Source organism: Rissa tridactyla, chromosome 18 (genome assembly GCF_028500815.1).
Source record: "Rissa tridactyla isolate bRisTri1 chromosome 18, bRisTri1.patW.cur.20221130, whole genome shotgun sequence".
NCBI classification, from domain to species: domain Eukaryota; kingdom Metazoa; phylum Chordata; class Aves; order Charadriiformes; family Laridae; genus Rissa; species Rissa tridactyla.
Window position 1 is genome coordinate 2395966 of NC_071483.1, and position 25284 is coordinate 2421249.

A 25284-nucleotide genomic window follows, 5' to 3' on the forward strand; every position below is an offset into this window, starting at 1 on the left:
TCACCTGCAGCTGCACGAGGAGTTGCTGCGCCAGAAGCACTTTTCTGGTTTAGCTGTTGTTTATCTCTGTTTCTGGTCTCTGTCCTTCCATAAAAAAGCAGGAGATGGAGCCCCAGCCCATCCCAACTGCTGCTATCACATCTCCCCCTCGTTTTTCAACATCACCCAAAACATGCCAGCATAGGTACTTCTCAGAAAAACACTATAAATAAGGGTAAATTAGCTAAGAAAAAAGTGTCCCCCATGATGCTTCATATTCCAAATGCTTCGCCTGTCCACCTCCTTTATTTGGCATATTTAACAAAAGTTGGCACGTGGCTTAACACCCCGAAACTGGTCAGTATAGCACCGTGACACAGGCTGTTCCTCTGTCTTTAACCCTGGGGGCTCATTCTCCTGCCTGAAATAACCACGGACTCATTTCTTCTCACTTAAAGCTCGTGCTTGTTATAATCCACTTGATGAACGTGCAGTAGTGGATGTGCCACAGCAAACTCCATTCAAGAGGCAGGATAATCTCCCTCACTTGAAAATCTGGGCCAGTGCCTGTAAGGTAGATTTGTGCCATCTATCAAAGCTCAAAGAGCAGCAAGAAATGTAGCCTCCAAAAGGATTATTAAATATCTGTGCATTACAATGGGTAATTGAAATGAATAGCATACTCGGCTTGCTGATAACGACTTGTTTAACATTTATATAGTTCACATCAGAAGCCTCTGGGTTCACTGGCTCTCCCTTTCTCTCCTTCTCTTCCTGCATTTAATGCTCCTTGGGTGTTGACACAGAGCTCTTAAACAACATCAGTGTTCTCCCAGTTTAAAGCATAGAGCAAAATAAACTGGCAAAAAATCAATAGGCTGCATTTAGTGAAGCTAATAGGACTTGCATGAGGCATTGTAGCTCTTCAGGCAACTTAAATTACATGAGACAGGGCTCCCTGGAAGAGAAAAAACACTTTTCTCTTCTCCTCTTAAATCACCGCTTCTGACCAGCTGAAAGGACTTAATTGTGTTTTGAAATGCCAGGAGGAGCCCAGCTTTCTCGGGCTCCCGGGCGCGCGGGGTGGGGGCACCCACAGCAGGCAAGCACCCTCTGGCTGGAGCTGGCCTGGGTGAGGGCTCGCCGCAAGGCCGGAGCTCCCCGTCGCTGCCGGCTCCTGCTAAAGAAAGAGCCGAACCAGAGACCCGTCACCACAGGGCCCAGCCCCTCCGCGGAGAAGGGCTGTCTCCCCGCAGCAAACCCCGCTGGTGCCACAAAGACAAGGCTGTGGCAGCGCTTTGGGGAGGGCAGCCCAAGCCCCCGACGCAGGCAGGGCGCCTCGACGCGCCTCTCTGCTCAAGGCAATCTCCCGCTCTGCCCGGACTCTACAGCCTGCCACCTCCTTGCTGGAAATTTATTTCCTATTAGTTTCTTTAACTTAGCTACCATGAGATAAGAACGCTCCTTTTCCAAGTGAAAACGCACCAACTGTAATTCTCAGCACAGCACTAGCGGTTTGATAGACCTGGCTATTTGTTAAAAGTCCAATTTAGAAGCGATTGTCAGTCATTGTGAGAGCAGTCATCAATCAAAAATTGCAGGAGCGACCACGGTGAGGAGCGTACAGTGCTCCAGCTCATACCTAATTCTGGGGAGCTTTCACCACTGTACATTTCTTCCTATTTGGGGGAAAAGTTGTTCCTTCCTCCCTTTCCTCCTCTCAGAATACTTCGGCCACACTGCAAAGGTGGTCGCTTATTTATGGGAATTTGGGTGGCCTCACTTGAGCATGCACCATTCAAATAAGCAAAAACATCTTGGTAGTAATTTAATAGTCAGTAAGGAATGCACATAAATTATGTTCATTTGTTGGACCTTTTCTGTGTGTGTGTACGTTTTGTTTTGCCGCATCTCTGATTTTACAGCTTAAGTAATCTACCTTAAAAAATTTTACTGGGATTAATTACAGGTTTGAACTGATATTTGCTGGGCTGTGGCTAGACGCAAGTTTCTTCTCTGTGGAGTCATCATTTACTTTCACGGGCGGTATCAAAGCAATGCGAGTTGGTGGCAGGCAGAGACCCTCCTGTGCCCCTGCATCCTCCGCGGGGTCCCCAGGGCCCCCTCGATGACAACTCTGCCTTGCCACCAAAGGTAGATGTGGAGGAACCGCTTGGGTGCTCTGAAGCATTAAGATAAATGGCCTGACACTGACTTCTTCCGGGCAGAGAAATTCCAGAGTCGGGAACTCTGGAATGTTAGGAATGATGGAGATTATGGCTAATGAAGAAAGGCGGTAGTTTAACGCTGCTGCTCAGCGCAGCCATGGTTCACACCAGGGGGATCCTGTCTCCCCTCTTACACCTCTCCCACCCATTCCTGGGAGTGGAGCTCCTCCTCATTTTTGTGGGGATAAATAGCATCAGAATCTGCTCTGCCGTCCTCTGCATCTTAATCAAACCCTGCGTTAGTGCTAAATGAGATGCACGTATGAAAAGCTGAGTACCAGCCCCTCTGAATGCTGCAATTGCAACAGCGCCGACAACGCCTCTGAATTCATTCTTTAGAGTCACAGCTCAGAAGCTGCATTAATAACCAATGCTTCAAGACCAGTCACCCAAATAAATTAATGGAATAGTTTAGAGGAGCCACTACAAGGCATCTTGCCAAGACATATATGCTTTTTTATCAGTGAAATTGGCAAGAAAGTAACTTTCAGGCTTAAGATTTTCAATTCCAGCCTGTATGAAAAAATAAATTGATTTTCACCATCTGAAGATACTTACTCTTGAGGATTTAACATTTCTGTACAAGTGAATATATATATGTACACATACACACGCTCTCACACTCGTACTCCAAACTGCACGTTAGACCCGACATTTGTTCAGAGAGAGACAGCATCCTTCGCAAGAAGGACGTGAAGGATTTCTGGCATGATTTATAACGAAAGCTAGGTGCCGCTCCTAAATTAATTGATCCATGTTGATTCCTGTAACTCGATCTGCATTGCCAGGGAATAAATAGCTTCTCAAAAGTTCTTTTTGTGAAGTCAAAATCTGCCAATCTGGTTGGTGGAACTCTCTCTTCTGCTCGCCCGTTGCCGTGGCCGGTTGGCTCGGCTGCGCAGGCAAACCCCTTTGTGGGAGCGAGAGCGCTCGCCGTGGGTCTGCCCCAGAGCTGTGGTCTGGCTCGGCTCAGTCAGGAACTTCTGCAGTGACTTTGCTGAGCTGTGTGGGACCCTCGCTCAGCCTGGCCACGGGCACAAATCTGGTCGGCGTTTGGGAGCTGTGGCAGCACCAGTGTGCAAGGCGTTTGCCTTCCTCGTCCTCCCACTTCCCACCACTCCCTTGCTCAGCTCTGGGACGCCACTCTCCCTCTGTGGCCCTACGTCCCGCTTTGTCACAACTCCCCGGTGCCGGGAGGGCCACAGACCCAGACGAGGTTCAGCGAAGGACAACGATGGCCACAGCCACCAGTCACAGAGGATGGGGGCCACAGGGCCCAGGCTGTGGCTTGTAGGGGGCAGTGTGTGTGGTTTGCAGCTTCGTGAAGATGGAGATGTGGAGAAGTGAGTTCCTAACGTGAGGGCAGCTGCTTTGGGGAAGAGTCATACAAGGAGTAAGGAAACAGTTTGGGCTAAGTAGTCCTAGTGGATAATCCACAAAATAGGTACGATGGGGGATCCCCGTCAGGCCGCTGCTATCAGTCTGTTCGGCAAACTGGAGGGGGGCTCGGCCACCAGATCTGCAGGCACGTTCCAAGAGCAGCAGTCGCACAGCCCGCGGGGGCCGTCTCTGCTGGTCACCCCCCACTGCAGCAGAGCAGGGGACGGTGCGGGAAGCCTTGTGCTGTCGGCCGTTCCTTCAGTCTACCCATCTGGAGGGAGGGCAGATCCTCAGCAGACACTGGAGGGGCCCATTGCTCTGTCCCCAGACCCTTGTGCTCTTTGACAGACGTCGCTGGGAAGGTGGCACTGGCAGAGCGGCCCTACTGAAACCACGCAGCGTTTGCCCAGTCGTTTGACCTCGCTGGGCGGTGGGAGAAGTCCTGGCTCTCCCGTGTTTCTCTGTACGCGAAGGACAAGCGAACAAGGCGTCATCCCACACGAGCGCTCTCACGGCTCCCGTAATCGAAGGGCTTGTCAGAAGGGACATCTCCAAACGACAGCAGCAACAAAAAAGAAAAAGGAAAGTGCACTGCATTGATAAACCCTGCCAAATGCCCGTTAGAAGACTGAAGAATGATTCTAATGGCTAATGATATGAAGTGATAAATATACTCTGTCCTTGATGATTTTTAAAAAAGACAGTTTCCTTTTATTCCCATGTAAAACTCTTCTTGGAAAGAGTAGTTAAAGCACAGCGGTAAAAGTCTGTCTTTTCCTGATAGCCGTTGTAGGTTTATATTGCTTTTGGAAGGTAACGTAAGGCATCGGACCATGCCAAAGACAAAACTGCATGCACCAGCTCCACTGCAGAAAGCAAACTAGCCGGCAGCAACCTGCTATTCTATGCAACATTTTAATTTCCCAGAATTAATTAAAGATCAAACCAAACAAAATCCTCCATGTTTCTTTACCAATCTGTGTTTCTGCCTGTGGACGTAAGCACAGCGATTCAGAAAGTATAGTGGCTCCTTAACCAAATCATAGCCAAGAAAAGTTGCAGAAGGATGCTGCTGTTTCTTGTCATTAAAATTCAGCACATTGGCTTCCTTTAATGAGTCTTGGCAATTAAACTGCTGACAGCCCGGTGTAGCTGCCTTTACACTGTGCCTAGGCAACTTGTTGCAGTATTCCAGGCACAACCTGCTTTTTAAAGCATGAACTGTGTTTGTCACACTTTGGCCCATGTATTTCCTTCTGAATGAGGAGGCAGAAGGACTATTCCCCGCGCTCCCGTGGCCGTGGCTCCGCTCTGCCCGCGCTGACCCCGGGCCCAGGAGGGCAGCGCCAGCCCCCGAGCTGTGACTGCTGCTCCCAGGGCAGCCCAGAGGACTCCACACCTTGCCCTGAAAAGGCGGCTTTTTGAGTTCGTCGGTGAATTTAAGTTCCTCTCCAAGCCACAGTGATCATTCCTTAGATTAATCACCCCTCATTTCTATCCCTTTATTCTCCCACTCTTTTTTTCAAAGCATGTTTTTACAGGCTGGCTGTGGTTTTAAAGATCTTTTTAAGTCCCTCAGTTTCTTTCAATTTTTGAGGCAACAGTGAAATATGAATACTCTTAGCAACCTCCTCTGCAGTGTTGGCTAACTTCTGAAATTAATTATGCTTTAAAGAGAAGAAATTAATGTAATTCTACTCTGATGCATTGGTGGTGTTACCTTGCACTGGATTTCAGAGGTTAATAAAACTTGACTACATTAATGTGAGTACCTGAAGGACAAGGAAGATATTTCAGCTGTAAAAAACCCCGGGCAGGGAGGGCACTTTGCAGCACCTTCCAGGTTTCGGTCGCATTTGTTCCCTGTCCCTGGAGGCTGGCGGGGTCACCCTCGAGGGCTCTGAGGAGCCGCTGATGTAGAGACAAGGAAGGAGCTGCCAAGGGGGAGATGTGGAAATAGGGAAGATACTTCAGGGAACATAAGATTTCTCTGTAGGGCTTTAATCTAAGATAGACCCATCCTGTTGTGCCTAAAACGTGCCTCCTTTTAGGGTGTCTGAGCCAATATTGGGTACAGTCTCCAAAGCTGTAAAATCAATATAACTTTGTAATTCTAACTTCAATTAGCAAGAGGGAGAGGGGGATTTAGCCATGATGTGAATCTAGGTAAGCTAAACTGACAGGGGTCAAAGTCTTGACAAGGATGCGAGGCTGAAACAACCTGCATGTAAGGAGAAGGCAGTGGTGGCTTAGGAGGCTTTGTCTCTTTGGTTCTTTGTTCTCTCTCCCATTGGCCTGAGAGCGTCGCATCTCTGCCTGGATGGCAGAAAGCCTTTGCCTGGTCTCACCTTGAAGAAGGTCATAGTAGCTCCATCCTTCACTGCTCCGTACTCTATTTTTGTCTGCTTTGCCAAGTCATCTGCTGAGTCGATGGGGGATTCCATCCTCTCCACCGTCAGGAAGGCGGCAAGGTTGGCCGTGTAGGACGAGATGATAATTAGGGTGAAGAACCACCATATGCCACCAATGATCCGTGTAGACAGTGCTTTGGGCATCAGCTCAGAGCCTGGGGTGGGAGAGGGCGAAGGAGAAGGAAACAAAGAGAGAGAAAGGCCCCATTTTATATATACGTACATAGATTATATACACACACGCATATATATAAACGATTGGGTTTCACTGTCAAAACTGTAACAGCTACGTAATTAAAGCCAACTGGTTTTGAGGCAAATTATCCAGACATCTTGCACGCAAGGAAATTGGTGGGTTTTTTGTAGCATTTGCAGAAAACCCTCTCCCTTTATTGCTGACCTTGGGTACAGCGCACAATTTACAGGAAACATTCAAACTGAAGTAATTAACTAGGCTGCTTTTATGAGATTTAAATAGCAAGCCATTTATGAACTTTTATGAGTGTTTTGTTCTGCCATTTAAAAAGTGCTTTGCTTTTATATGGATTACTTTTCAAAGGACTCACTCTAGGGAGTGTGTTCAAATACACAAGGTTTAAAAAAAAATCAAACAGCGAGAGAAAGGAACTATCAGGGCCCAGTACTTTGAATACTGGTTAGAAGTAGGGAAGCAGGAGATGTTACAGCAGAAAAGGTGTAACAGGTCTGGAATGACTTTTATTGAGCAGACCTGAAGGATTAAATGGGTTGTGCTATTTTTGTAATTGCCCAAGACACCTTTTAAAGCCAGGAAAGAGCTTTGGGTTTGAAACAACTGCATGCAGAGGATAAATCCAACCTGGAATTTGCAACAAAGATTGGGCTTTGCAAAGCAATTTTAAGCAGTGTGCCATCAAAGCATAGCATGGAGTGTAGCTTCTCTCCTATCTGAATGCAGCAAGGAGGCACCAGGGAGCAGAGGAGCCTTGGATATGGAGGGCTGCTTCGGTTCTCCTCAAGATCCTGCTTCTTTCCCGTTCCACCTCTTGCCCTTTGATGCATTGGACGGTGTGACATAGCTTTGAAATATTATTTTTTCTTAGATGCATAATAGAGTTAAAAAGAACACAGCTCTTTTCATTTATCAGCATCTGATAAGAGGATGATTCATCCTGCCAAACCACCTTGCTGGGAACTGTCACTGTCCGTCAGGGCAGCTGAGATCTGGGAAGAATCTGTGTCACCCGCTGCAGCAGAGGCGGCAGGAGGATGGAGCAGTAGCACCGTGCATGCCACCAAGCTGATGCTGTGGTTCTTTTGCTCTCTGGCTATAACTACTGATACACGGTAAATTAAAGTGTGACAAATGTTTGACATTTTCCACTTATTTCTATTCCTGGATTTTCTGCAATTAGATCACAGCTGAATTTCGTTCTTTATTCAGAGCTGCTCACAAGCTCCCCCTCTGCTGTCTTCCTAACAGATTTACTCTATTCATTCCATCTATATGTATTCCACTTGCTCTATTCCATCCACATATATGAATGTAATTCCATCCGTATCCCATTTCTAAGGTTCATTGTGGTATCTTACACCAGTAACACTGAAAGCGTTTGGTCTCGTGGGCAGTGGCTGCCAGGCAGAGCTGCCTGGAGGAGCTCCTCGCCACCGTCTGCCCCCGCAGCCTTTGCCCTGTGCCCGCGGGAGTCTCGGGCCATTGCACAACGTGCAGAATGACCAGGTGAGGATACAAATGGAGACAGACCAGAGGGCAAGACGCCCTGTCTTCTGTAAAAGTTGATTTAAAACCGAGCCAGGACAGAGATCCTGAAAATACACAAATTGCTTGAATTAACAGAAGTAGGAATTTACAGAATCTGTGGGGTGCTGCTGAGTTTGCCAAATTAAACAGCGGAGGGAGATGAAGGCAGTGTTCCTCCTGGGGGCACGCTGGGTGGGTGCTGCTCTGCGCACACCTGTGCGAACATGCCACCGCTCCATCATCTGGCTGTGTGCTTCCAGATGGCAGGCTCCGGAGCTGCTCCTTCTGACACCTGCCAGAGCGTGCACGCTTCATTAATAGTAATTATTGTTACGCGGTGGCACGTGTGTGCCGGCAGCCAGCTGCAGCTTGCAGAGCTCTGCCTCGTGGGGCAAGCAATGAGTCTGTCCCGGGAGCCCCGGGGCGAGCTGTTGGGATGGGGCTTTGACCCCGCAGAAGGTGGAAAGTACGAATAGGGGCAGGTGTCAAAAAAAAAAAAAAGATTGGCAAGCTCCGGCCTGCTCTGACACAGGGAAATCGTACAACTTTCTTGGCATAGAAGCCTTGGACCTTTTCCTGGTGCCCCAGACAGGGCTCGGCCCTGGCACACGGCCCCCCCGTTCCTCCATGCAGGCCCGGCGTGGTGGTTTGGCTCAGGGGGTGAAGTTCAAAGTGAGAGAATCACAACAAACGCAGTCGCCCAGAGCTCCTGAACTACAGGTCGCAGCTGGTCCCCCCTGACGAGATTATTGCCGCATTAGCCCTTTGCTGGCCATGGTCCCAGCCCAAGACTGCCCGTGGCTCCCCGGGGAGGCTCCCTGGGGTGCTGCCATGCCCCAGGGCACATCCCCGTCGGGAGCGGCAGGCACCCAGCGCTTCCAGCACAGCGGGTCCCAGGAGGTGCTGGGGGAGCTGCCTCCCCTCTCCCACACCTCACGGCCTTTCGGCGGGGAGCCGGTGCTGACAAGCGCTTCTCTGCCTTTCCAGACGTTTTATCTGGTTCCCATCACAAACAAAATAAATCTTAAATTTAAAAAGCCACGACAAAAGGCCTGTGCTGGAGCCGGTGGGGGGGTGTGGGCGGGGAGGCGCCGCCGTACCTTGCTGCATCAGTGCTCCCATCCCAAACCAGAAGCTGTTCAATAGGGTGAAGTTATTCTCCACGATGTCTGATCCGGGGTTACAGGGGTGAGCATCGTACCACTCGTACGGGCTGAACCTGCGGCGGCACATGGAAAGCGAGAGCTCATTAGTCGGGATGTGGCATGACAAGACCCTAAAGGAACAGGAGAAAAAGAGCCTTAATGCATCTCGTGCTGCTGTGCAGGGCCTGCTGACCCCTTCAGTTGTGAGGCTTATTACAGAAAAAGACAAATTCAGCCAAGATTTTCAGAAGTGACCAGCACGGCTGTAAGCCCCGTGTCCTGCATTGCGGACAGCAGGGAAACCTGGGAAGCCAGGTCCTTCTGAGGGATCTCAGGTTGCTTCCCCAAAGCCTTCAGTCACTTCGGATCATCTCTGCAACACTACGTCAGACGACAGCAATGGAGCACACGACTATGGGATGGGATGCGGTGCAGACACAAGACCTCCAGCCCAAGTACGCAACAATTCCAGAATGGGGGAAAAATGGCATTTCTGGATCGACTGAGGAGAGATGCTGCAGTGGTTCTGCAGCGGTAGCTGGGACAAACGGCAGTGTTTGCACGGACTGTCCTGCTAGTGCCCATGGCAATCGGGGGGGTTTAGCGAAGTGAGAAGCAGAACTTTCCACCGTCCTGACAAACAGGAATCCTGCACGGTCAGGGCACCGGCACAACAGGGGAAACTGGGGTGGGTTTGCCGCGGACTGCTGCGATCCTCGGCCCCGATGCAGATGGTGGGAGAACATTTATTCCCTGCAGGGGCATATTTCCATGGAGCTCCCTGTAGTTCTTGGGCAAAACCAAGAAAATTTTTTATGATAATTTCTGCAAATCCTGCCTAGGATTGGTAGGCAAGCACCGCTGTGAACATAGCTCTTTTAGGCAGGAGCTGGGGAGGATACTCAACAGGAGAGGTGCTAATATTTTTAGAGCTGTTTATTTACATTTTCTAAGAGTCCCAAATTTTGCAGAGATTAAATTAAAAACATAATTGGTATAATTGCTTTTGAACCAGGCATTAATTATCATCTCCGCTTCCTTCTGAAATCTCTGTAGCTTTACAACAGCCCTTTCTCAAAGCCCAGCCCACAGTTTGTATTAGGAGCTATTTCTCTCTGTAATTCTCTGCCAGCCGCGCTGCTACCCAAGGAGACGTCTTCTTGCTTCGTTTCACAGGCGCCCGCAGTCAGACAGTTGGATATACTTGGAGAAAAGAGACACAGCTCTTTCACAGGTGTCCCTCAGCACAAAACAACTCCCCTCCCCGGGGCACACACCTACCCCAGCCTCTGCTCTACACCATGGCGCCGTGAGACTCCCTCAGAGCCCCGCGCACGGAGACGTCTGCAGCCACGGAGCCGCGGTCCCTGGGTGCGTGAACGCAGCAGGGCAAGGCACAGGAGGGTGCCCGCAGGGAAGACCTCACCACGGGAGATGGACTGGGTGCAATGCACAGGACTCGTGGTTTTAGAAAAGTTCATCCTGGGTACATCTGTCCTCAGTTTTGCTTCTATTTTCCACATGCAAGATAGAGTTTAATGACCTCTCCTTTTATCTTGCCGCCCTGCAGCGGGACCGTTGCCCGCTCTGGGTTTGCAGGGTGCACCCTCACAATCCTGCTCGTTCGTCCACGTAACGGCTGGGCCGGTCTTACTGCCCACCTCCCCCTGCTTTTTGAAATAAGAGAAAATCAGAAAGGAAAACAAAACTCAGGCTGAATTCAGACGTGGCTTTACATGCTGCCTGTGTCTTTAAACTTGCTGTAAATTTCTGCCCGAGGTGCATAAAGGATGGCACCTAAACCCCTTCTGTTGAATAAAGCCAGAGTTCAAGAATTAGATGAAAACTTTCTTGGGCTGCCAATGAAAGGATATGAAACAGAAAGGGACTAGGTAAGATCAAATGAGCCTGACAAGATGACACGATGAAGAACTTCAAGGTCTCTGAGTGAAAACCTACTGGTGCTGCTCAAATTACAGAGAAATATTCAGAAAACTGCAAAGCAGCAACAGAGTCTTCAGTGCTTGAAAAGCGAGTGGGACCATTAGCGGCAACAGAGGGGTAATGAAGGAAGAAGCGAGCGGAGCTCGTTGACCCCATATGGCTGGAGCCACAGTAAATGGGGGCTGCTCAGGATTCACCGCTGGCTGGCTTCCCTCTTCCTCAGGTGTGGAACGGTGTCTGAGAAATATTCCATCAAAACTGCGATTATTTTCTTGTCTCTTCTTGGCCTTTTTGGCAGGGAAACAGGGGAGCATTTCAAAGAAGGTTTAAAGATCTTAACACAAAATACTTTTGAGTCTAAATTGCATCTCCAGGGACATTTCTTATGGATGACCCAGTCCTTGTTGCAATTAAGATGAATATTAAACCCACCCGCCCTGTTGTGCACCCAAAGGTGATTAGCTGTAATTTGAAGGCTGTGTGAGTCTGGGGACGGGTGACAATTCAAGCCAGCCAGCTGCACGGCCCCTGCAACCCCGCACCAGAGACACCAGACAAATTACCCCCACAAAGCCTTATAAATTGCTAGTGTCTATAGCCCTTTTGGGGGCTGGGGTGGTTAGGAGCAGAGGCTCCATCAATAACTAAGAAAGACTGATTAAAAGGGGAGATGGATCAAATACATCCTTTGCCTGCCTCTAAATAGTCCCTAAGTTGGTTTTAAGTGGCATTGACCTATGATTATAGCGTCAGCAGAGGACTCTGGTGCCTAGTTCAGGATATTCGTGTCTCTGAATTAAGGCTTTGCTATTTTGACTGTGGTTTTCTCCTGAGAATTGAATTTTAGAGGCCTTGCTGGGGTCAGAAGCGGATATTGTTTCCATTACTTCTGAAAGCAGTAAATATTTTCCCCATGAAATCTCTTGCTCTTCATCTCTATGTGTTGAAAGATCATTCCTGCAGAACCTTAATTACACTGGATACTTGGTGTTCTTGGAAAGAACCAGAAGACAGAAGAAATGTCAGGAGCAAAACATGTGAAAAAGAACCTGTAATTGCAGTATTTTATAGGTTTGATTTCAGGCACAAAATAGCCTGATAGGGAAAAATTGTTGTATTATATCATAACTGCTTTGATGTAGAGAGATTATGAGGCTCATTTCAGGTTATCGCGGAACAAAACCAGAGACTTAAAGCACGGTTTTTCAGGTTTTTAGCCCTCAACGCCAGCCCCAAAGCCCAGCACAGCAAGTGGTTGTTGTGTTCGTGGTGCCAGGGCAATCGCCAGAGGGGCGTCAAAACAGCCCCGCGGTTCCTGAGCGCGGCCGCCGTGTGTTGGGGCACTCGAGGGCTCTGGCTCAGCCCAGACCCCACCTCCAGCACCGGGCAGGGCAGGGGGGTGTCGGGCCGGTACCCGGTTGCGTGCCTGGGTGCCCGGCTTGGTGGGTTGGGGCAAGAGCTGCGTGCACATCGCTGCCAAGGGCAGGATGGGGTGCCCTGGGTGCCTGGGGCTGGGCAGCCCCGCTGCCCTCTGAACAGAGCATCTTCATTTTCCTCTCTGTAAACAGGGGTGTCAAAGGTGTCCTCACCTCGGGGCCTGTCCTCGCATTTCCTTCTACCTTTCCTCAGTATTTACTGTAATGAACTTCACGGGCAGATTCAATTTGCACATTTAGCGTGCTTTGAAAGTGGGATCTGGACAATTTGGGCTGGATTTGGCCATTATATGAGTTGGGAAAAATAAACTCATAAATGTAAAATTGTATTTGAATTGTCATTCCAAGCCGCGCAAGCAGTCTAGTACTTTATGGCATTAAAGCCAAAGACGTTACGGCAGCAGAGCCCATCTAGCTATGTTCTGCGTGGCTAACAGGGACATAAAGTGAAGGAGTTCTATAAGTCATCACAATATTTTTCCTTTTCATAATTACCTCAGGCTCATTTTCCCAGAGGAGCATCTTTTCCTGCTGAGAGCCTCTGGTTCCTCTCTGACACAAAGCAAAACCACTAAGGACCTGAAAGGACCTGGTCCTGCCCCACAGGATGCCCTGACAGTCATCCCTGGGCTTCAGATGGGGCAGGACGGAGCCGGCGGCAGAGTTTTGCCCAACTTCCCTGTTTTTTGCGTGGCCCCTGCCACTGCCAGGGGTTCCGCAGTGCAGAGCTGGTGGGAAGGTGGAGCCGTGTGTTAATGGCAACGCGCCTCTTGTCCTCTGACAGTACAACAATAACAAGCGCGACCATTTCAGTGCATCACCCCACCTGCTGCTGAGATGAGCCGCTGGGTTGTTTTTATGAGTTGCCGTTTGCGCTGCAGTGCTGGGAGCGCCCAGGCCTGGGCTCCCTGTGGGCACCGGGCAAACTTCCTGCAAAGCCGGCCGTGCCCAGGCGGCTTCTGTGGGACCTCAGGAAGGTGCCTGCAAACCCCGTGCGTGGCCCTTTGGGTAGCGGTGCAGCGCTAAGACTAGGATGGAGGATTGCAGTTAAAATCTTGAAGATGGAGGGCCTTCTGTGTCCTCTCCCCTCTCCGCCTCTGCCCCTCTGCAGGGGGAGAATGGGGCGATGCAGCTGCTTCTCCGTCCCAGCTGGTTTGGAGCACTAACGCTGGCTGCTGAGCCGAGTTTACTTTGACAACTGCTGTTATGTGTAATTAGGATATTACATAGTAAACTCAGGAAATCATCTCTAAATGCCTCCGTGGACCTGAGGGATGTTGAAAATTGCAGATTTGTTGTAACATGAGGGTTAATGGATTCTGGTTGCTGTAGTTTCGTATTTAATCTTTACTTTGACTATCTGATTGATGTCGGTGGATTCGATAGAAGCTGGTTTCAGAAGGATGCCCTGAGGAAAGCGCTGCACAGCAGCCTGGGGGACGGGGTCTGCGCAGAGCCCCAGTCCAAGGTCAGCGGGGAGGTTTCTGAAGGCACTACTGGCATAACTGGAACAAATGGGAACCGCGTCTCTAACTGCAGATTGTACTTAGGACATTTCCCTGGGCTTGGTGTTCACACAAAACGTTTAACCATCCAGCGAGGGCTGTGCGTGGCTGGGGAGGGCGGCTGCCCGGCAGGAGGGAGCCAAGTGCTTTGTTTTGGTTTGAAAAGGTGGAATCACACATTGAGAGCAGCTCTGGACTGTGCGTCTCATCAAAGACTCTGTGAAATTAATAACACATGCAAATATATGCAAATTCTGCTGCCTTTAAATATAGAGGTTTTAAACATGCTAATTAGATGCATATTAATTTTGTAAACAGACACATTGTCTGATCCATGGCAGCGAGTTCTCCATTCTTTTGATATAGGGAAGGGTTTGTGGGAGCTTTGCTGGTGGGAGGGTACAGAGAGAGGAGCTGGAAGTGGTGCTGGACATGGGAGCTTTGTGTGCGGGATGCAGCGGAGAGGCTGGGCTTCTGTCAGGAGAAGGTGGCTGAGAAGCGACCGAACAGGAGCATGAACGGTGAGGAACGATACAGAGCAGAAATATCAGATTTCCCATTCCCCTTCATCATACCAGGGAGATGCCAATGAAACGACAAGGCAATGAAATTTCTAAAATCACAAAAGAAAGTGCGTTTTAAAATTCTTTTGTACTGGAAGTCTACTAAATCTGTGGAACTGCCTGCCCTGATACAGCAAAAGAGGCTTACGGGTTTATGTTAATAAAGCAAACAAACACAAGCGCATTTGGTATGGTAAAGCAGTACAAAGGATATAACACAGGCTGGAGCTAGCGAAGAAGAAAACAAATTTCCCCTGTGGATAGCTCATCTTCAGTTTTGACCACAGGGTTTGCATCACCCCTACAACCACGCTGAGATAGAGGTCTGAGAGAGGACAGAGCCCTGGAGCCTGACAGTGGTGAGCAACCCCACGCCAGGAGACAGCCCGCCTTTGGGTACCGGCCAGAGGTCATTCCATTACTGACAGGGGTTTAATGCTGCAGCTCCCCCTGGGTGTTGGATCCCTGCGACACACCAGGCAGCAAAACGCATCTGCGCATGGGGAGGACGTCATGTCACATGGCAGCAGATGTGGCGTGATGGCAGTCGGGTGGGGTGGCACCCGCGTCCCCTTACCTGGCTATGACAAAGAGCACGCAGCTGACCCCCAGGTAGGCGAGAAGGATATACATCCAGATGTCAGGAGACAGGGGGTTGAGGAAGGAGAACACGCTGGGGTTGGTCCCGTTGGGCTTGCGGTACAAGATGCTGACCCCCAGCGTCATAAAGGGCTTGGAGAAATCTATCGCTTTCTCCCGAACGTGGGTGATGGTGAGAGGAGCAACGGCCAGATCAGCTTTCTGTGCACAACACAGAGAGAGAAAGAGGGCATCAGAAACCAAGGCGTTTCCACCCCCTGAGAAACACCCACGGCACTCACACTGCGGTATTGGGCCAAAACCCCCCAAAGCCCCCCCGGAGCTCCCCTCTCCCTTTGTGCATGGGGCACGTCTGCCTTGTGCTTCTGCTGGTGCCAGGCTGGGCGTCCTGCCCCCTCCCCGGGCACAGCCTGGCGCCGGGGAACCGCTGCCGTTCTCACCCGCAGTCTTGCTGTGCAGTGAGCACAGAGCCATCGTCAGAGCCGCCTGCGTCGCACAGGATGGGGTTTGGGCAGCTTTCTGCGAGCTCTGCTCCAAAACCCTGCGGGTGAGGGGCAGGGACGGCTCCGTGTGCATCGGGCACAGCCGCACCTCAGACAGGACAGGCGGAACGTGGGGATGCTGTAACACGGTCCAGTTATTGCAAAGACTTTTCATCACCTAGACAAAACCCCAACACAGATGCAGGGTCTCTAAAATACGTTGGGCGAGATTCTGGAGGTGGTGGTGTGGATATATTTATCATCTTTAAGAGACCCATTCCTGACTGAAATCAGTGGTCTGGAGAACGAGACGTCGTCTGTTGTTTGCTCGTTATGTTCTAGGAGTTTCATTGTCTAGGTTTTCAGTTGGTATTAGCTGGCAAAATACAGCACAGGCAACAGCGAGATGTTACCAGCTCCACGGTTTTTGCCTGTGTGCAATGAGCTCATTTTGACAGGCTCTTCTAAGATGGTCAGAACGATTGTATCTTAAAATGGTATAAAACATCTGGGATCCTCGCTGCGCTTTCTTCTTGCCACAGAACTCTTTACAACAGGGAGTCTGCTGTGTGCAGATCCCACCGTTAGCAGAGATGATTTGGTTTTGTTGGCCTTTCAGTGTTGCTGCGAGAGGAGAAAGTCGCGGAGGGAGGCCACTCCGGAATGAAGCTGCAGGAAGCAATATTGAAGCAGCGTGAGGTAAAAGGTTCAATTTCTTTCCTCTCAGTCGACTTCATGATAAAACTTGAAAGGCTGGTTCCGAGGGAGCCGTGGCACGGGGCAGGAGTGCTGCCGTTGGGGAATGCTCGCGGGCTGGTGGGACTGAGCCAAAGCCTCGCAGGAACCCCTTGGGTCTGTCTCCCAGGGAAACGCTTCTGCTAATTAATGGTGGACTTCACCGCTCATCAGGCTGGAACTTGCCTGAGTGGCACGAGGAATTTAGGCTGAGCATATCATTCATCCTGACTTCTTGTACAAATTGTGTTTCTTTCTGTTATTTCTGTGATTTAATGATTTCCATGCTAGATTCAGTGAGCAACCACATACAACCTCTTTGTGTGGCTTAAGAGCTGCGTTTATTTCCTCTCGCTAAACATTCATTCAGGGGCTTAAAAAACCCTCCCATAAATACATCCAGGGCAGCGTCAGGTGCCTCGCCTGCGGCTGGCGAATCACTCTTTTGGTGTCACTGACTTCAGAGGAAACGCAGGCACAGAAACCACGTTTCTCAAGTGGAACGGTACCTCCCCCCATGCCAGGTGCCGAGCATTCCCGCGCAAGATTTACTTAACATCTGGTTCTGAAAATTAAAATTCTAAATTAACCATGAGTGATAATTACGTAGAGATATAGTGGATTTCTCATTACTTGCAAACTTTAAATCAATGTTAGCTGTCTTGCTAGAACATGCTTTATTCCAACAGAAGCTATGGGTTCACTGTCGAAATTGGTGACAATCCCTGGCCTGTGTTGTGGAGGAAGGTCAGACTAAGGGTCTCATTTGACCTTGCAAATTTTGTAATGAAAGTCAGTGGAATATTTTTAGATAGAGGAATCTGGGCCTTTTTCTATAAGAACAGTTTCTCCATGAGCTTTTATCCATTGCATAGGTATATACGTGTGTGTATGAAAGGGTCTCCTCTCCAAAGGATGGAGCTGTAGAGGTCCTGAAGAGAAGAGTTTCACGAATCCTCTAACAAGGGTAAAAATATGTATTTTTTTCTAACATGGTTCTTTAGCTGAGCCCTGGGTTGGTTCCCTTTCCTCGTCACTTTCCAAATGTGGAAGTATATTCTAAAATCAGCTTGGTACAGAAAATGTCCGTTTCAATCACTGGCATTTCTCAAAACTTGGAGAAAATGGAAACAATATGTTCCCAATGAGCCCTTTTGTGCCGGCTGTGGTGACATCGATGAACACGGAAGGACAGTGGTTTCGGGGAGTGGACGGGCCTTGGTGGCTGCCCAGCTTGAGATGGGGGTCTGCACCTCGGGCGCAGCGTGGGACCGTCCCGGCAGAGGGGACCCGGCGGGTTTGGAGCTGGGCTGCTCTCCCCACTTGAGAATTTTGGCGCAGCCATCTCCAAAGTCACCAGGCAAAAACGACAAAAGAAATACAGCATTTCAGCTGCTCCGTCGCTGCTGCGGGGGTGTCCTGACTCACCAGGGAAAACCGAAGGAGACGCTGAAGGATTTGGCTACGGATTTTTCTGAAGGAGGAAACAAATGAGCAGCTCTGTGGTCAGTGCTCACTCGCAGCTGCCTGTCTGAAAGATCCGAAGCCACATTTGTCGAAATGATAGAGCAAGCTAAATAACAGCTAGGAGTTTGTGCTTTACCGCAGAAGATGAAGAGAGAGAAATCTGCATGGATGCCTAAGGATCAAAACGCTTTTAGTGCAGAAATAAAATTTTACTGTGTCATTTCAGCAGCTCCTGTGATGTGATCGCAGCCCCGTGTCCTTGGCAGTAAACGTCACGCGCGGGCGGGATGGAGCATGCATCAGGGAGCCCGGTCTGGTGCCGTGTCCTGAGCTATTAAAGGCAGGACGGGGCTGCACTTCGATATCCTTTTTATCAATGCAAATTTTTCTGAAGGTGGCCTCTAATTAAGGGTTTGCTGACTGAGAGGATCTAAATCAAAACCCGCCAAGGGTGAAGCTTTCATTTGTCGTGCTCTGACATTACAAACCGGGAAGTCAATTACCAGGCCCTGGCTGCTTCTCTCCCTCAGCCCCAACTTTTATGCAGTTGCACAGTAAGATGGGTTTTATTAAAAATGAGGAATTATAGCAAGTGCCAGTGGCTTAAAGGCTCTTATCCAGCAAAACCACTTAAGCACACGCTTCTGTTTTACTGGAGCTTGCACGCCTTCCAAGTCTTATGTATGTTCCTAAGTGTTCTGCTGAATTGAGGCCAGAAAGATGAATGTTGCCAAGGCAGCTACACACCAACTGCAGCCGCTTCTCTAACACACCTTGAAGGGTTTGAATCTCCTTATTCACCCAGCGTTACAGCATTTTCACTTGGCTGGAACTGATGTGGGTTCACCAGGCGTTCAGTGGATGGAGGATAGTATTCTCTGAAGAGATATTTGGCTTTTATCAGAAAATGCTAAGTCTTATCTTCAAGTCCTCAGTTATCACGGAATGTGGCCTGCGGGTCAGAACAGCTCTTGCCCGGCCGTGGTGGAAATCCCGCGGCGTCCGCCCTCGGCTGGAGGAAAGCTGCGTGTGACGGCCAGTCACAGCAGAGCCCACGAACAGCGTAAGCACCAAGATAAATATTTATTCAAGAAAATAAGGTGTCTCTGTGCTTATTTTGCCAATCTGAGTTAGGTATTTACATAAACTAATTATGCGTGTGTTGCCTGAGAGACAGGTAAATAGTGCATATTTTACTTATTTAATTGTTATTCAGGTGTCTGTCTGGCAGCATCGACGCTTTCATCCCTCAGGCTCTTCTGTCCCCAGCTCTGCCAGCGCTGGGGCTGCAGCGCTTCCCTGCTCCTCTGCTCCCACCGCCCCGCCGCAGGGCCCATCTCTGTCTCCTCCTTTTGCTGTGCCGCCGTGCCTTGTCCCAGCACCTTGTCCCAGCATGGCCCGCTCCGTGCTGGCCTCCTCCTGCGCCTTTCTACACCGTCCCCTGCAGCGGGGCCAGCACCCGGGCGTCCATGGGCACAGAGAGCCCGGAGGCAGCGGGTCTGCCTTTGCCTTGCAGCCCCCAGACGGAGACAGAGGGGCTGCGGCTTTAGCAGGCGCCAGAGCGCGCTGAGCGCCCTGTGCCCGCAGCCCTCCCCTCTTGCTGGCCAGGGGTAGGAGAACATTCAGCCTGAGAAGTGATGCTCGAGGGAGAAGTGATGCTTGAGAGAGAAGTGATGCTGGAGGTCGTGCCCGGCAGCATCCCAGCTGCGCCTCGCCCTGCCACTGCGTGCATCCTGTGCAGGGGTCAGCCTTAATTGTCTGACTCCGGCTCTTAATCGCTGCTCTTACAATTTCAGTCCTAATTTAGACATCATTTTTGTCAATGAATATATTTAATATCAGTGGTGAATTAAGAACAGATGTCAGCAGGGAAAACCTTGCTGAAAGCCGAAGAGGAGAAATGAGGACCGTGAAGTCCCGTTGGGCCTCTTGTAATCTTTTCTCTAGGGAAGTTCCTCAGAGACAGAACTACCATTAATTGTACCTAAGAGATGTCAAAAGCTGTAGGGTCCCAGGCAGAACGGCCGTGTTTTCAGAGTCAAGCCCTATGCTATGAATTACTGGCAGGTGAACAAGTCAGGGGAGGGAAAGGCAGATCCAGAGAGACCTGCAGAAGGAAACGGGGAACTCGGTGCTCCCAGTGTACAGCTCGTGCGCTTCCAGCACTCGGATCACGGAATGTGATAAATATGAATCCACCCACTAACGGTGCTGGGCACAAAAGGAGAAGGTGCTGCCAGCTGTTTTGGTTTATTTCCATCCCCTCCTGAACGCTGAGTTCCTGCAGTGTCTAAACAAGAGATGGAGGACACTTCATCCCACAAAATTGGTTTTTTCCTGTTCCCGGCCCAGTGGCTTCCAACTGAATCCCCAGTTCATGACACTTGAAATAAACATCCACCAGTGCAGGAACATTAATGGCAATGGGGCAATGCGGTGCAGTATGAATTTCTGCCAGAATTTACTGTCAATAAATGCCTATTTATTGTGAAAGTGTTAAATCAACTGTCATAAATCGTCCCTAAGGATAGACATTATATCTTCTCTACAGTTACCATTGGCAGGGATTTCCATTAGAAACCCTATTATTTTTCATACCTTTTTTATTCCCACATGAAGTTTCAGACTGAATGGAAATTTGATATGCACTGTCTCAGCAGAAGACAAGTTTTATTTGTGAACAAGTTTGTGCAAAATGTCCAGAACAACTCATTCTGCCGGTTTTATGTGATTCTGCCCACAAACAATAGGGAAGATTTGCAGGCATTACTTTGCCAGACAACTAGAATTTATAAATCATAATGGACGGGCCACAATGCATAGTGTAGTTCTGCTTGTATCAATAACAATTTCTATGAATAAACATCAATATCACCTCACTACAATGAAAGGAGGAGATCTGACAGTTGCCGGGTTCCCTGTTTATTACGGACGTGGGGCACAGCCGCTTCTGTGTGTTGCCTGGGTGCCCCCAGCCTCCCCCAATGCCAGTGTAGGCGAGTGCATTCAGCTTTCATGGCCCCTCTGATTGAGGCCGGAGAGAGTGACAATAAACAGCAACTGCGGTGAGGAAAGAGTCTTGTTCTCCAGGGAATGGACTGAACTCCCTCAAAACAGGGATTTTTTTGTGAGAAAGGAGGGGCAGCGGATGAAAGGCAGCGGGGCAGGGCTTTTGGCATCTACCCGCGTGAAGCTGTCTTCTCCAGATCTGCTGCTGGCGACCTGCAGGACAGGGTCATGCTGTGAGCTGCTCTGACTGCTGTTGCTTTTCCTGTTTATGCTTAAGGCCAGACTAGAAACAAAGCAATTTTACAAAGAATCGTAGCCTAAGGCATTGCTGCCTATGGCCAGGCATGTCTGGATCAGAGCGGAGAGGGGAAGGAGGGTGACGCGAGACTCCAAAACAAGCCATGAGAGCTCGCTCTGTGTAACTGTGTAAACAGCTCATCCTCCGTCACGTGCGCTGGGATTTACACCTTGGCGTGGCAGGCACCATCACCCCTGAAACACTATAATTATGTGCCTCCCTGGGCTCCCCTGCCTGCCGCCCGCGCCCGCCTCCTCTCGGGCTCTATTTCTCAGCCCCAGCAGAAGGCCACCCGCGTGATGCACTGCCCCTTGCTTTGCCCATCTCCTTTTCACTGAATTTCAGCCTCGGATCAGGCTATTCCTGGTACATCTGCTGCTCCCACAGCTCTCAGCCCTTCCGAATGATAACAATTACCATTTTAGCCTCTTATTGTGCCTCAGAGCACCCTCTCCTATGCATAGGAGAGTCAACCAAGCCTGCACATCAGCCCTCCGGCGTCTTCAGCAACGCGGAGACTTTCTGCAGAGAGTTAATCCTGGCCGGGGTGTCTGGACCTCACAAAATCCTCCCTGCTTTATGCTCCCACCTGACTGATCCCGATTCTCTTCTGGGAAGGAGACACTGAATATGGGGGAGAGCCAGCCCAGATTTCAGACTCACAGTGTGGGCAGCCCTGTTTTCATCGCTACAACTTTGTTTGAATGCTGTCCCCGACACTTTTCCTACTAGGTGTGAAATAAGTTTGAACTTTCCCATTGCAAATGCCAATCAATTGTTCCTTTCCCCACGCAATTTGAAGATGCTTTGCTGCTGAGGAAGGGCCCCATCTGGTTGCAGTTTCACTTTTTAATGCTTTACATAAACACTGCTATAAAAAGCAATGACATGCAGATAAAGAAAATAATGGCTTCATATGGGATTTGGGCAGTGGTTATAAATCACTCCAAGACGTGCACCCAACCACGCCTGTGAGAAAGCAGAGCTCAAACTTGATGCTACGGTAAAACTTGCAAGAAGAGAGGATTTGGTCCTTTCCTGTTTGCTGTATGTTAAAATTGCTTTTTAAATAGGTTGCCAAGAAATACTTTAATGCAGGCTGACCATGAATGTCATGTTACTTAATGAGGTTGTTCCCCATACCTTCTCCTCGGTCTGTCTCTTAGCTGACCACAGCTTTGGGAATGGCTGAAAGCCTCCCGAGAGCCCTGTACCATCTTGCAGGATGCTGGAAGTGCCATGGTTTGGACTAAATGACGGTCTGGCTTTTATTCCTTATATCTTATTTCCTGCTTCGGAGAGATTTACTTCTTCAGAGCCCTACGCCACAGACATGGTGCGGTGAGAGCCGCAGAGCGGTGCCAGCGGCGGGTGCGGAGTGCAGGCCGTGTCTCCAGCGTGCTGCCGAGTGCCGCAGCCTGCGCTCTGCGTCTCCTCTCTGTGTCACACATCACTCGGAGCAGCAAAGCACCAGCCTCTTCTGCTGGGATGCTGAGTGTCACTTGTCTAACTTAGCAAGGCTGTTGCATAAGAGACTACGGAATCTGTATTTTGAGCTGTATGGAGTTTTCTGGAAGCAAAAATACAAAGGCAGGTTTGCACAGCCTGCGGTGTATTCCCCTGTGAGACCCAGCGTCCTGCTCCCCCGGGGGCTGTCCTTGCCTGCCCTTGCCGCACTTCCCGCTTCTCCGGGGTGAGCCATCTAAGGACTACAGCGCTCTTCGCAAACTGATTAAGCATCACTTTGTCCCTATAAGGGACATAATCATTATCATCTGCATTTTACAGATGGAGGAAGCATTGCACAGAAGCAACTTGTCCAATGTCATTTAGGGCAGACAAGCCAAATCCGGAAACACAACCTAGATCCCCGAGCCCCAGCGCCGCAGTCTCACCGCCAGACAATGCGCCGTTATCTCTTCACAGCGCAGCCCATTTAGTGAAGTGACTCACCCAGCAAATACATTCTTCTCACATGAACTGTAAGAGCATCACAGCTGCTACGTACGTGGGATTATTTTTGTCTCTTTTCTGCTTAGGCAATGTTTTCAAAATGCAGCCAGGAACTTGAGAGGTGGTCCAAGGGCTGCTCCACTTGAGCAGGATGTTCAGGAGAACGGAGCCGTGTTACAGCTCTCGAGCTGCTTGTACCGCTGCCTGTGCTGCGGAGATCAGAGATTCATTTTGTCCTGATCTTTTCTTCCAGAGACCTTTTCTGGGAACCAGAGATTCGTAAAAACACAGCTTTCCACACCTCCCTAACTGGGCTTCTGGGATCACAGGATGTGCTGGAGGCAAAATATCTAATTAGGAGATGGAGCGACCTCTGGCTCGAGTGGAGGTTTCAGACTAGGTGACTTTTTGGTGGCTGCGAGAGTAAAGCTGTCGCAACAGTTTTACTGGTGTTTAATGGGCTTTTAGAAGTGGCCGCGGAAGGAAAAGCACAGCTGCTGTGTTGCAGGGGGAGCTCGGTGTCCCAGGAGATTTTAGAAAATAAGATGTGTTTATAAAAACATAAAATATGTTAAACTGTCCCCTCTACACCTGCTCTTGCAGTCTGGATACATCATCTGGATCCAGCCGAGCTGTGCCTGGCACGCGCCTGGGGACGCTGAGAACCCGGGTTTGTCCAGGGCAGAGCAGCAGCGTGCCGGTGGGTGAGAGCAGGCGCTCCCCGCTCCTGCCCCGCGGCAGAGCCAGCGTGCGCCCGGGCTCCGGGAAACCTCTTCCCCCTCTCTGAGCACCCAGCTCCAGCAGCCCGGCGGGGAGGGGTTGCGGCGGGAGCCACGGAGTCCCTTTCGGTGCTGTGAAAATACCCATTTTTAGAAACTCCAAATGAATATTTGGAAAAGTCAAACAAAGGATACTCTTCTGACAAACCGTGCAACACAGGCCGAGCCCAGGCGGGGTCAGGAACTCGCTGCGGGTGTCCCGAGCCAGGGAGCACCCATCCCAACCCAGGCAGAGAGCCTCGGGGACAGCCCTCGGGTGCCCGCGCCGCAGATGCGCCGCACTCACGTGGTCGATGAGCTCCTTGATCATGCCGTTCCACTGCCCCTTCTCATCCTGCGCCCCGTATTTCCCATCCTCCACCAGCCGGATCTCGTAGGTGAAGCCCAGGATAATGGCCAGCTCCTTCAGGAGGTCGATGCAGTAACCCTCAAAGCGGTCGTTCCCGAACAGGGCCGTGTCGGACTTACGGAACATGACAAAGGGCTCTTCCTGCACAAGGGAAGGCAAAAGGTCTCCGTTAAGGCTCAGCTGCGGTCCCAGCTCCCACCGGAGACAGGGCCACCCCCGCGGGTCAACCTGAGCCGCGCAGCGCAGGCTCTTCAGGCAGGGTTGGCACCGTGACATGTTGGGAATAAATTAACTTTGCACAGCACATCAGCTAATTAGCAACCTTGTTTACCCCACAAAATTTAATTTTGTCTCTTCTGAGCAGCCAACTGTTTTCCATTTGGTAGGATTTCAGGGAGAAAAATAACCATTTCATGCTCTGAAAATGAAGAGTGTTGAGAAACAATAAAAGGGGGGAGGACAAATTCAACCCCAAGTCCTGCAGAGCAGAAATGCAGCCGACCTGCTTCGCGGTCCCTGTCGTTCGCTGCAGCGACCAAGAGCCTGGTGGGTTAAATACAGGGCGAGGGAGCCGTGTGTGGCTGGTGGCCATCCCAAAACATCCCCCCGTTTAGCTTGCTCTCGTCTTGGCCAGTACTAGCTGATGGGAGATGGGGCCCTACTGCTGCCCAGAGAGAGTTTCTGCCGTCTGCTCCAGCTACGCGTGGCGTGGGAAGGTTGGGGGTGTCTTTAATCACAGCCATGCAAGCACCAGCACAACCAAAAAATAACTAATAAAGTGCTTTACAGCAGGCTTTGCCCTATGGATCCCTGCCTCTTAGCGCAGGCTGGCAGGTGAAGCAGCAGCCACCCAGCAAACCGCACAGCCCCTTGGCGAGTATCAGCCTCGGGCAGCCACCGAGGCCGAGGGACACTGGGGAGCCCCAGGGAGAAAAGGTGTAGAGGACAGATGGAAATGGCAAGAGATGGTGGGCAGCAGGCAAAAGCTAGAGGGCAAGGGGAGGATGGGATATCAACAGCAGCTAATGCATGGCTCGAGTCGAAGGTATCTGCGAGGCTACTGTCCCTGCCCGCAGGGTGGCCGGGGAGGGCTCCCGCTTTGCTCTGGCGAGCCAGCCGTGTTGCTGGTGTCCCTGCGGTATTGCAGGGGGACGGGGAGTTGAGGTCGCAGGAGGGAAGGTCTGGGGTCCCGGTGAGAGCGTTACTGAGACGCCCAGTTTGGTGGAGGAGGTATCTGCTGAGCCTCAAAGCAGGGTAGGGAGAGGATGAGAGAGCACCTG

General features: G+C 50.3%; 1 protein-coding gene across 2 annotated transcripts in view; it reads right to left on the reverse strand.

The window, feature by feature from the left end:
* Window positions 1-25284, reverse strand: part of GRIK3 (glutamate ionotropic receptor kainate type subunit 3) — a 119311-nt gene that overhangs the window by 3138 nt on the left and 90889 nt on the right. For both annotated transcript variants that reach the window (XM_054223932.1, XM_054223933.1), the window contains exons 10-13: window positions 23942-24145; window positions 14910-15133; window positions 8840-8958; window positions 5936-6153 (exon numbers count right to left, since the gene is read on the reverse strand). In XM_054223932.1, the coding sequence (XP_054079907.1) occupies window positions 5936-6153; window positions 8840-8958; window positions 14910-15133; window positions 23942-24145 (765 nt within the window). The remainder of the gene's footprint in view (window positions 1-5935; window positions 6154-8839; window positions 8959-14909; window positions 15134-23941; window positions 24146-25284) is intronic.